The sequence below is a fragment of the Pristis pectinata genome, chromosome 20 (genome assembly GCF_009764475.1).
Source record: "Pristis pectinata isolate sPriPec2 chromosome 20, sPriPec2.1.pri, whole genome shotgun sequence".
Taxonomy (NCBI): domain Eukaryota; kingdom Metazoa; phylum Chordata; class Chondrichthyes; order Rhinopristiformes; family Pristidae; genus Pristis; species Pristis pectinata.
In genome coordinates, this window is record NC_067424.1 from 32,544,599 (window position 1) to 32,557,404 (window position 12,806).

Consider the following 12,806-nt stretch of genomic DNA (forward strand, 5'->3'; position numbering starts at 1 on the left):
ATCCAGGATGTCCTCAGAAATCTGTGCACCCAATAGCCACATCTGTTCTAATTACTTTCAGAATGAAAAAAAATCCTTAGATGTCTATCTACCACGGGTCAGACTACTGATTTACTAACTTGCTCATCTTATACAGATTTAGAAGACAAAGTTCACTTAAACAAAGTGAGCTGAAGAGTGTGGTCTTGGTTATATATCTTCCCCCCCCCACCCCCCACCTCACCGACCAGACTTTTCTTTCCTGCCACAAACTGGTGCCCAGCAGGTTCTCCTCATCCTTCAACCCTTACAGTCAGACACTAGCCCCAGAATCTATTGTACTCATCCCTCTCACACAAGCCAAGGTGCTTACTCTACGATTGTGTACTACTTTATTCAGTGAAATCTTGCATCCTGAATGATGATGAGGAACTGCATGAAGATGAGGAGGAGTCCGTAAGTGAAGATGAACTGGAATACAGCACCGAGCCACTACTCAAAGCTGTGAGTATAAGTGACTCCTGATAGAGAGGTGGAGGTTACACACTCACTTTTTTTTCCTATAAGCTATCTGTATTTGGTTTGCTTTAAGGCGTAATTTTCACCTAACCTATGTGTTGAGAAACTGACAGCAATAATTCTTCCAACTTCTTCATTGAATGTCAGCACAGATTAATATTGGGTCAGAAACAAAACTAGTTTTTCACCCCACCCTCGGGTCTCTGCGATGAGTTAGGTTGGAATTCCACCCTTGGGTGCTCAAGCCTGTTAAGTGCGGAGCCTTCAGGCCTAATTATATATTTTATTTGGGTATTTCATATTTGTCTCCTATCTGTGCCAGGTCAGTAGAGATAATAAAGGGGGGATGTAAGATGGGTTGTTGATTCATTGTTCCCCCAGTTTGCAAAAGTGTAGAGTTGAATTGCCGAAGGGAACCACAGTTTAATGTAGCTTCTAAAATGCACAGGGTCAGAACACAAAACTGCTCAACACCAAGCAATAATTAAAAGTAAATCATTATTAAAGAAACAACACCATGCTGGTTTCTCTTCCTATCAGAACCACAGACATAGAAACCAGGTTTAAGTTCATTATATTATTTTTTTACTTGCTGTTGACTTTAATAATACATTACTCTCAATTACTACAGTTAATTTTTCTGTCTTGTTTGGATTGGCTTCTGTATATTCTGTTGTTCTGACTTACTGCTAAAACTGAAAACAAGGAACTCACTGCCCTGCTTCAAAAAATAAACCAAAGTCGTGGTTCCTGTTCTTGATTGGTCTCCTGTGGCTCCCTGCAGGAATGCTCAGGAGGACAGGTTTCAGTTTGGCTGTGATGCTTATTTGGGTCAAACTTCTTGCCAATGCTGTCTAGATCATAACATTTTCTTTAAGCCACATGGATGAGCCTTTGTATTGACTTTTAATGAAAGAATTGGATAACCAAAAGGCTCATTTCAACATTTATAAGCGGGGGTGGGTGGAGGAATTGTTGATGATTCGGGTGGAAACCCTGCATCAAGACTCGAGAATAAGTGATATGAAGCTCTGTGCTGTGGTGTATCCAATTCACATGTAGTTGTCTGGTCCAGAAGTAGTTGCATTGAGTAAATCTACTTATTAGTGTCATGTGCATATTGAGCTGTGTCCACTTCATGTACAGTGGCATATAGTACGAAAGTATACAGTTATGTTTGCTATACATATAGAATTATATCTGAAACGCACAGGTGTCGTCTGCGTTTTTGTCTCTGGTTCATTTGCAGATGTGTGCAGCGTATGTGTAGTTGTCTCCAGTTCAAGATTCGTGTGTACTTTTATGCAGCACACATAATTATCTGAAGATTACATACTGTTGTGTCCAGTATGTGAATAGTTATTTCCAGTACATGTATAGTTGTGACCCGTATTCAAACTGCTTTGTACAGAACACATGCAGTTGTGTTTGGTTCACGTATAGTTATATCTGGTACACATGGTTACACTATATCTGCTCTGTATTTGAACAACATTCATATCTCGATGGCCAAAATGTGTTGTAACTGAGGTTAAATGCAAGTGAAAATATTCTTCACGACAGAAGCCAAGTCCTGAGGAGGCGGCTGCACGGCGGGAAACGTGGCGACGGAGAACCATTGAACGTCGTGCAAAGCAGGAAGAGATGGCAAGGCTTTTGAAAGCGCAGGTAATGTAGGATAGTATCTATGTATTCAGATCAAGTCTTTACATCTAATAATAGAACTGGATTACCAAAAGCTCATTTCAACATTTATAAGATTCATCTCCCAGAGCATCAAGGTAGCAATTGCTTCTATGTCCAAATTAACTAATAGGATCAGAGATTGGTTTGATCACACACTGCACTCAGTTCCCATTGTGAAGTATACCAAGAAGGAAGGGCACGTGGTCCCAAATGACCTTTCTCAAAGGTCATTTGGGGAAGGACCTTGGAGGTTGAGGTGTAGGAAGAGAGGCACAAAATGTAAGGATATACCACAATGTCCCAATCACCTGTTGTGTAAATCCCTCCAAGGAGTGATTTAACTTTCTACATTAAATGGAAGGACACTCCCATCATCTAAGAGAAAGTGGGATTGTTCACCATATAGTAGAAAAGGTTAAGATGGGTTAAACAGACGGTGTTTAAAGCTGTGCAAAGTTGAGATCAAGTAGATCAAAAGGGACTGGTGAGAGAATCAGTAATGAGGCAGCGCAGATCGAAGTATGGGGAGCTGAGGAGAAATATCATTGCCCAGGGTTGTTATATTTTGGAAGGCATGTCAGTGGTAGCTCTTGAAGAGAACTGGATATAGAAATAAAAGGAACAACTTGTGGTGTTACAGGATATGAGCAGGGGAGTGGGACAAACTCAGTCACATGTACAAAGACCTGCCAGTTACAATGGGCAAGGACCAACTTGTGCTGCCCAGGACTGATCCACATTGCTCAGCACTGTTGAATTTGTGCAACAGGAGGCAGCTTTCATGATTCTCTGCTGCTATAGCCTACCTTCCTCTGAACATCAGGCTCTTGTTCCAATACATGCTCTTCCACCTTAGTGCATCCTCCTTGCACTATAATCTGGATTTATTGCACTGCTTCCTACTCTCAAAACAGCAGAACTCTCCAGCCCCCTCGTTCATCCCTCACTTTCACAATCCACAGAGTTAAAGTTGTTACTGGACTCTATCAAACACTTCCTGATTTACATTGTATTCACTTCTACCTTCTCTGTATTAACCTACGTTATGCACTCGTGCTGGCACCTATGTTTCTTAGCAACATGGAAACACATGAACCAGAAGGCCATTCAGTTAGATCCTGGATAGTTCGCACTTCAGTTCCGTTCACTTCCCATCGCCCTTAATGCCTTATCTTGGTCTCAAAGACATCTTGTTCAATTATCCCAGCTAAGAGACTCCAAGTGCACCAATATACCTTCACAGTTCAGGGACTATTAAGTACCGACACTAAATGCTGCCCTCCCAGCAACAGACCACCCTGTGAAAGAATTTTAAAAAGATACCCCCCCCCCCCATCCTGATTTATTAGAAATTGCAAAGAACTGAAATAAGATTCCAAGAATTTTATGTCATTACTTATGAAGATAACAATTTATGTCTAATGGGTAGGGGTGGACACCTCGGTACATGGTCTTTGGGATCGATGGTCATGGCTCCTTTTTAATCTACACTGTGTTGGGGATCTGTTTGAAGTCTGTGCCTGCCACTTAGAGGCTTCCGTTGCCCCAGTACATGGAAGAGCCTTTGGGGGGTTGGGGATGCAGTGCGGTTTATTTGTGCTAAGCCTGTGTTTTCTCCATTGTTTTACCTCTGTCCTGCAGATGATTCAGAGGCGGTTGGAAGAGATCGAACAGATGTACCACGAGCTGGAGCAGAAAGGGATTCTTCTGGAAGAAGAAATGCGCAAAGGGGCAGGTAGGAGTCGCCATATTTTCAAAGCAGTTAAATGGAAGGATCTCTTTTGGAGCCCTATTTGGGCGAGGAGGGTCCTGATTTGTGCCATCACTTCCCCATGTGAACTTGTCTCTTTTGTAACCAGGTTCATTACTTAAGGTGTGAATTGAAGTCTAGAAGGCATTTTATTTTGTTCAAAGCACACTAAAAGATTCAATGTCTGAAGGAAAAAGATGGTTTTTTAAACTTCAACAGAATTAGGTGTCCTTTCCCAGGAGCTGGCCAATGACATCATTGATTGGGATCTGTCCCCCACGTTAATGACGGTTTGACACCAGGGCAGGTTCTGAACAAGTCCCTGAATGACACAATCTCATCAAGTAATTTTTTCAAAAAATATACTTTATTGATAAAAGTTACAATTACACATTATCTTCATTCACTGTATCATTGTATTTGTTTGCAGTATTTATAGTAAGTCAGCAGGTCACTCATGTTTCATCGGGTTATTACACAGGGCCCAGTCCCTCAGGAGGACCCTGTACGGTGGTCCTTCCCCACAGAGCCTTTATGATGGCTGCAACAAGCTTCAGGGTGTCCCTTAGTATGTACTTCTACACCTTGGAGTGGGCCAATTGGCAGCATTATTTGTGGATGACTCCCTGCACTGGAAGACCAACAAGTTTCAGGCAGATCAAAGAGCATCTTTCATTGACTTGATGATCTCCAGCAGCCACTGATGCCTGTTTCAGTGTGTGGCTTTGGAAACAATCCATAGATCACAGAGTCCTTGTTATGCAACTTCTCAGAATGAACCTCAACAAAGACCACTGCATCCCTTCCAGACCTTCTTGACGAGCAGACAGTCCACAAAGGAGATGGATGACAGTCTATACATGAAAGATCAGATGGGGAAGGCCAGTTTCACCAGCAGTCAAGTAAAGTCTTGAAGCATTCTGCCAAACAACTTTGATAGTCTTATTGGGGATTCATCCTACATGATTCACCATTTTCAACTCCTACAGGGCCTCAAAAATAATTTGTGCGGATCACTGCCTGAGTGACTTGTGGTCAAAGTCTCTGCAGAAACTTTTCTAGAATGGTCCATTTGAATGGAACGTTCTGCGGCAATAAAGCCAGGCCCATCCTTCACAACACTGTGGATAGGTAGAACCTCAGCACATAGTGACACTTGGTGTTTGTGTACTCAGGCTCTGCACAGCTTGATGCAGCCACGCACAAAGGTGTCTTTCAGGAATGAGGGTCACACTGAGGACATTTTTCTCCCCTTTCTCTGGAGACCTGCACATCCCAGTGGACACAATCCATTTTGGATCTCCAGGTGAAATGGAAGACAGCTTGGTGAATGCCTCACCTGTGCCACATAAAGCATCACTGAGAGCACCTCGTGCCTGATAACCAGGTTCTCACCTGCAATCAGTGAGGGAGCTCTGCTCCCACATTCCCCATTTTATTTCATCTTGGCTATTCATTCCAGCTAGTTTTTGCTGCCTCGGCTCCTTCAGACCAGATTCCCACCAGGTAATTGGACCTGACTGTAAAGGAAACAAAATATCAGTCAGAACAGCTGCCAAAGAACATGGCCTCACTTTTGCTGTACACTTGAATTCCTTTCCCTTTCACCTGTATATTACACAGTATGTCCCATTCACTGTGATGAGGCAGTAATACCTGCCTCACTACACACTCTCCCAACAGCAGTCATAAGAGATACCTTACTGTACCTCTGGCTGACTCCTTCTGAACATTTACCTTTCCATGCCTTCCAGTTTATAGCTGGGGGAATGGTAAATCCCAATGAAAATCAGTGTAACTACAGATGCTGGAACTCTGAACCAAAATGATGAAAACACTCTGCAGATCAGGCAGCAACTGGAAAATCTCAAACTTGCACTCACCCTCTCGAAGGGCAAGGGCAGTAGATGCTTGGGAACAATGTCACAATGAAGAAATGCCACGTAGAGTCAGATCAGCACAGTTCCCTTCAACATGCATTACTATGCTGATGTGACTCTACATTGCATTTCTTCATTGGCACAGAGTCAAAATTTTGCAGCTTCCTACCTGAAGGCCTCGTGGGAGTACGTTCACCACACAGACTACAGCAGTCCAACGAGATAGTTCACCACCACCTCCTCAAAGTATGGATAAAAATGTCAGTCACAGCCATCAGTCTAGCCTAAGGGGAAATGGGTCAATTGAGGTTATGGATCCCGTGAATAACATTAATGTTAATTTTTAAATTACATGTGCCGGAGATCAGGGATGGTTGTTCTTTTGTGACTGATGCAGAACAACTTTCCCTCCAGTAGGGGGTTCCACTGTGCTGTATAAAGCACTGCACCAGGCAAAATGGCCATGGTATGTACAATGTGGCCTATATCGATAGTGCTGTACAGAAACAGAATGAAGTCCATTCTTCCCACATGATGCATTTCTACCCTGGACTCGACTTGTGCTAAGGAGGTATTGCCAGAATAAAGGAAAATCTGAGGGAGATGGGAACTGCAGATGCTGGAGTCTGGAAAAACACACAATCTGCTGGAGGAACTCGGCGGGTTGAGCAGCATCTGGGTTGGGGGGGGGGGGGGGAAGGGAGGGGTTGTTGACATTTCAGATCAAAACCCTGCATCGGGGCTGAAAGTGGAGAGGGGAGATGGCCAGTATAAAGGGAAGGGGAGCGGTGAGTCAGGAGCTTGGGGTGATTGGTGGACTGGGAGGAGTGAAAGGAAGTCGGGTTGAACTTGGTCCTCCAAAGGGTTACAGAGCAAGTTACTGAAGCAGATACGAGCTCCATAGGTCACTGGATCCTGTTTTTTTTTGGAAGTTGCTGAGGCTGAGATTTATCGATAAAGGGAGAGGTTGGTTGAATTAAATTGTACAAACCGCTCATTTTGTAACAGGGGACCAACCACAGATGATGCAGTCCTGGTTTACTCTGGTGCAGGACAAGAACAAGCTCTTAAATGAGGAGTCCGAGCTGATGATCAGGTGAGAACACTTCAAATTCTGTTTGCACTCATGAAGCTGCTCTGTAAGCAACTTCAGCACTCCAAATACAACCAATTCCTTGGTAACTCAAGTAACCCGAAGTGTCCTTTATGCTGTGTACAGAAATATTACATAAATTGGAAATGGGATCAGAAATACTTCTCATAGAATGTGATAGAAAGAGGCAAAATAATTGTAAGATAAATTTGCCTTTGGTCACTTGTGCTAAAAGCCTGTGCAAGTGTGGCTGCTGGTTATGTCAACTCCACACATTAAGCACCATTGATTTTAACCACTGTCCGATACTCAAATGTTTACCACTAGCGACCAAAAACAAATTTCTCCCTCAGTGTTGTACAACTAATGTCAGCATAACGTGCACAAGCATAGTGTTACAATGCCATTGATATGGGATACAAGGGTTATAGAGAATTAGAGATAATGAATCCAAAAGGGAGCAGGAGGACAAATAAGAAACCGGATACAGTGTGAAGGGAGGATACAGGTGGGCACAGTGGGAGAGAGGGCATGTTGAATGGTTGAAATGGGCGAGGGAGAATAACATGGTGGACACAGAGAGGGCACAAGGCGTGGACATGTAGAATGGTGCATCAAGCAATGCTTGATAAATTGGTGGATACAAAAGTGAGAAGTTATAGTCTCATAGATGCAGAGGTAGAGCATTGGAATATAGGCACAATATTGGGGGGGAGGTAATGATCATGTTGATTAATGGGTAGGGGCTTGGAGAGTTTGTAGAATGATGGATGTCCAAGGATGGAAGTGATCCTTACTACACTTGGAATCAGGGTGGGGGCAGGATGGTGCCTGCAGGGAAAGGAAAGTTATGCAGCATTGGTGGATATAGAGAGGGTCAGTAAGAACGGAAAATGCTGGAAATACTTCTCAAGTCAGGCAACATCTGTGGATGGTAGATACAGAAGCAGGAAGGACCTAAACTGCTGAATACAGGGAAGGTGGGCACACAGTTTGTTGGAAATGGGGGATGAGTGGGTGTGTAGTTTGGGGCCTGGGAGAGAATGCAGGATATATTGAGGAGCAGAGAATGAAGAGAAAATTCAAAGCAGCAACCACCACTGTGGTTTTAATAGAACACAGTTTTAAAGTGAGACTTTGGATGAAATACCTTGTTTATCCTGGAGTGTGTGTAACTGTAATTGAAGAACATTTCATCCTGAAGCAAGACCTAACGATTTTGCACGTTTAATTGCCCAGTGGCCGTGAGCTGGAACTGCAGGATCAGAAGAGCAGACTGGACCAGGAGCTGAGAAGGTACATGAGCATGAATGGTAAGTAACATTCCGATAAACATCTCTTTTATTTCCTCCACATTCCTCATTGTGCACCTTCTACTTTCCTCTCCTGTCAGTCCTTCCCTTCACTGCACAGTGAGTTCTCTTTCTATTGAATCACAACAGAGCAGTACTGTTGTGAATAATGAGAGAATTTCCATTAGAAATGCTTACCTATTGTGTAACACTAGCACCGTTGTTGAAGGATATTTCTAAACTAAATCCCTAATTTTCTATTATTGTCCACCTATGTTTCCATAGCTGTTAGGGATTCTTAATATATTAACTTTAAAATTGATCAATTATAAATTGACATTCACAGTAGCAATTACTTCCAGGGTAAATTGTGCCCATTGTCAATAGGACCAAGCACTTCCATTCACTGTCGACGTTGGCACTTGCTGATGTTTTTCCAGAATCAGACATGCACAAACTCATGTTCTGGTGGCCCATTTTCCCCCCCTGGCCAACATAAGCTGGAGTTCAAAGTTACAACTTACAACCTTTGTGGATCAGGCTTTCAAAAAAAAAAGAGCACATTACACTGAAATTAGGAAAGCAAAAAGAGCTTATGAAAAAAAATAATGGCAACTAATATCAAAGAGAATCCAAGCATGTTTAAAAAGTACGTAAAAGAAAAGTTGACCAGGAAAAGGTTAGAGTCTATAATGGATAAAAAATGTAACTTGAGTATGGAGGCAGAGGATGCGAGTAAGGCCCTGAAGGAAGATTTTGCAACTGCCTTATTAGCAAGTTGCATTATGTTATTGTTATAGGTAGGGTGAACGAGGGGGAGTATTGAATGAGATAATCATAGCTAAGGGCTTTATTGTCTTTGAGGAAGAATAAATCTACTGACCCCTGTGTAAAATATCTCGTACTGTTAATTGGTGACAGAGGACTGCTAGTATCACACTGTTGTTCACAAACGGAGGAAGGGATAAACAGGGCAATTGGTTGGTTTAACTTTGGTGGGGAGGGCAAATTATTGAAATCCAGGGGCAGTCAGCATGGATTTGTTAAGGGAAGGTCATGCCTGACTGATTTTATTAAATGTCTTGAGGTGATAACAAGGAGGATTGAAGATGGCAGTGTGTTTGATGTAGCCTGCGCAGTCCTTAGCAAGCTTTTAGACATTGTTGTCAGCCTGCTGCGTCAAACTAAGTAAAAGCCCAAGGGATCTGAGGAGGGTGCAGACTGGATCCAAACTGACACAATAGCAGGAAGCAAAGCATAATGGTTGATAGGTAACTGGAAGGCTATGACCAGTACTCTCTGTTGCCTATATCAATGACTTAGACCTAAATGTAGGAACACAATAAAGAATTTTGCAGATGATACAAAACTTGGCTTTGACAGTGAGGAGGAACGACTGGAGACGGGCTCTGCTGCACAGTCTCAGTGTACCCATGTATGTGAACAAGCTCACACAGATGCACTCACATCACAATCTTATCCAAATTCATTCCCTCGTAGCCCACACTGTGATCCTCTCTCTCCTTCATTCCCCCTTCCCTCAGTCTGATTTTCCCTAACAACCTCCCCCTTGCTCTCGGCTCCATCCCCCTTAACTCAGCTTCTGCCTCTTCCTTTCCCTCTCGTTCTCCACTCTCCAGTCACTCGCCGTACAATCCCCAGCTGCTGGCTTCTCTCCGATTGCTGATCATCCTTCCCCACTTCCCCATCACACCAGCCATTCCACCCAAAGCCTTTGACTTAGTCCAAAATCCCAAGACTACTCCCAGCAAACCTGGGGATGGTTCAGCCATCTGCCCTGTGCTGCCTGTTGTTAGCAGACTGCAGTCTCCCTGTGCTCTGTGGCTTGAGTTACATGATTTCTATTTGAACATGGAACACTACAGCGCAGTACAGGCCCTTCAGCCCACGATGTTGTGTCGATATTTTATCCTGCTCTAAGATCTATCTAACCCTTCCCTCCCACATAGCCCTCCATTTCTCTATCATTCATGTGTCTATCTAAGAGTCTCTTAAATGTCCCTAATGTATTGCCTCCACCACCTCAGCCAAGCACCCACCACTCTGTAAAAAAAACTTACCTCTGACATCCCCCCTATACCTTCCTCCAATCACAAAATTATGCCCCCTTGTGTTAGCCATTTTCACCCTGGGAAAAAGTCTCTGACTGTCCACTCGATCTATGCCTCATCATCTTGTACACCTCTATCAAGTCACCTCTCATCCTCCTTCTCTCCAAAGAGAAAAGCCCTAGCTCACTCAACCTATCCTCATAAGACATGCTCTCCAATCCAGGCAGCATCCTGGTAAATCTCCTCTGCACCCTCTCTAAAGCTTCCACATCCTTCCTATAATGAGGCGACCAGAACCGAACACAATACTCCATGTGGTCTAACCAGAGTTTAATAGAGCTGCAACATTACCTTGCGGCTCTTGAACTCAATACCCTGACTAATGAAGGCCAATACACCTTAACAACCCTTTCAACCTGCGCGGCAACCTTGAGGGATCAATGGACATGGACGCGAAGATCCCTCTGTTCCTCCACACTGCTCAGAGTCCTGCCATTAACCTTGTATTCTGGTTGGTGGAGACAGAGTTTAAGAGGAGCACATGAGACAGAGCCTCCTATAGTCCAGAAAGCCCGACAGTAGGTGCGAAACTGCTGAGTCAGCAAGGATTAGTGAAAGAGATTCATGTTTGACAGAAGTATTGAAATGTTTTGATGTTGTAACTAGCAGAACAGATAAGAGCGAACCAGTTGTTAGGTGGCATATGTACTTTCAAATGGCCTGTGATAAGGTGCACAAAAGATTATATATAAATATATTTACATAAAGGAGTACATGACATTGTGGATAGTATTACTGGTATAAGTTGCAGATTAGTTAACGTGCATAAAACAGTGTTGGAATAACAGGGTGATTTCCAGGCCAGAGGCTGTGACAAGTGGAGTGTCTCAGGGATTGTGCACGGCTGAGGCCCCAGCATCAATCTACATCAATGTTTTTGATGAGAGGATCAAGTTTATATTTGGGTTTGCTGATGATACAAAGTGTGGGTTGTGAGGGAAGATGCAGAGAGGCTTCAGGGAGATATCGATAGGTTTGGTGAAAGGGCAGGTGGAATATAATGTGGAAAACGTGAAGACATCCACTTCAGCAGAAAAAAAAACAAGAAGGAATACCTTTGATGAGAATTTGAAAGGTGTTGGTGTTCAGAGGGACCTGGGTTTCCTGTACAAGAATCGCTGAAGGTTAACTTGCAGGTACAGTTACCAATCAGGAGGTTAAATGATACATTGGCCTTTATTACATGAGGATTTGAATACAAAACCAGTGATGTTTTGAAATTGCACCCGGAATATTGTGTACAGCTCTGGTCTTCCTACCTAAGGCAGGATATACCTGTGATTGAGGGAGCACAGTGAGTGTTCACCAGACTGGTTCCAGAGAAGGTGGGTTTGTTGCGCAAGGAGAGATTAACTAGACCGGGCCTATGCTCTCAAGTTTAGGAAAATGAGGGATGATGGCACTGAAACATAGTAAATTCTTACAGGCTTGACACAAGAAACGGAAGGATCATGTTTCCCTCAGCTGTGATACCCAGAACCTGGGATACAGTCTCAAAATAAGGGGTCGACTTATTTCCCTCAGCAGAGAAGCAAAAGCCAGGGATTATAGATTGTTTATAATTCAGTAGGATCTTGACATATTTATGTAGGATGAGAGGGAAGTAGAATGTTGTATACCCAGAGGGCAGGAGGGGCTGCAACATTCATCATATACAAAACCTAGTTGACTGTGCGCATGAGGTGATCTGCTCTGCAGGACTGTGGACCTGCTGCTCAAAGCTGGGATTGGGTTAGGCATCTCTTTTTCAACTGGCATGGTTAGAATAGGCTGAATGGCCTCCTGTTCCCTCTATTTTCTATGCTATCTTTATTCCCTAAGTGACACGAATTAAAGAGTTTCCCATTCTGACCTTGATGCCTTCAGGTTGATTCAGGACACGTGCTGGACTTGCATTCATCTGGTCAAAATATTTTGAAGTCATTTTTTTTCCTGCTTCCACATTGTTTGCTGCCTTTTTGTTTCACACCCCTCTGTGTGTCACGTCAAAACTTCCGCGTCATTAATCATCCCCGCACCTCGCTGTGGCCTGGGACCACACGCGAAATGGGATTCCATCAGGGCAATGGATCACATGGGAAGTGACCACACACACACTGAAGATCAGCTTCTTGATTTTTTTGTTGGGGACTTGAATGGACACAAGCAACAATTTATAGCACCAGAATTTCTAGGTTTAATTACTTGATCTTGTCTTATTCAGTGTTCACCTCCACAGTTCTAGTGGGGATCACTGCAACCTCATTGGAAGTGATTAGTAAAGGTTGTTGGTACAAGGTGTGATGGGGGTTTGATGCAGTGACTGGTGTTTGAGGCCAATGGTGATATTAATGGCATGTGGTATTTGAAGCTGCATTCAAAGCTGAACATGCGAGGTCATTGAATTTCTGCCACTGTAGCCAGGTCCTTGAGGCTTGCCTCCTGGTTTTGACTTCCACAACTATCTTGTACCACATCCCACAATGCTTCCTGGTT

The 12,806-nt window shown here is 43.5% G+C and overlaps 1 protein-coding gene across 7 annotated transcripts in view; it reads left to right on the top strand.

Annotated features, from left to right (window-relative positions):
* Nucleotides 1–12,806, top strand: part of LOC127580770 (F-actin-monooxygenase mical1-like) — a 133,882-nt gene that overhangs the window by 117,670 nt on the left and 3,406 nt on the right. For all 7 annotated transcript variants that reach the window (XM_052034609.1, XM_052034617.1, XM_052034616.1 and 4 more), the window contains 5 exons: nucleotides 380–483; nucleotides 2,062–2,166; nucleotides 3,826–3,919; nucleotides 6,823–6,910; nucleotides 8,147–8,220. In XM_052034609.1, the coding sequence (XP_051890569.1) occupies nucleotides 380–483; nucleotides 2,062–2,166; nucleotides 3,826–3,919; nucleotides 6,823–6,910; nucleotides 8,147–8,220 (465 nt within the window). The remainder of the gene's footprint in view (nucleotides 1–379; nucleotides 484–2,061; nucleotides 2,167–3,825; nucleotides 3,920–6,822; nucleotides 6,911–8,146; nucleotides 8,221–12,806) is intronic.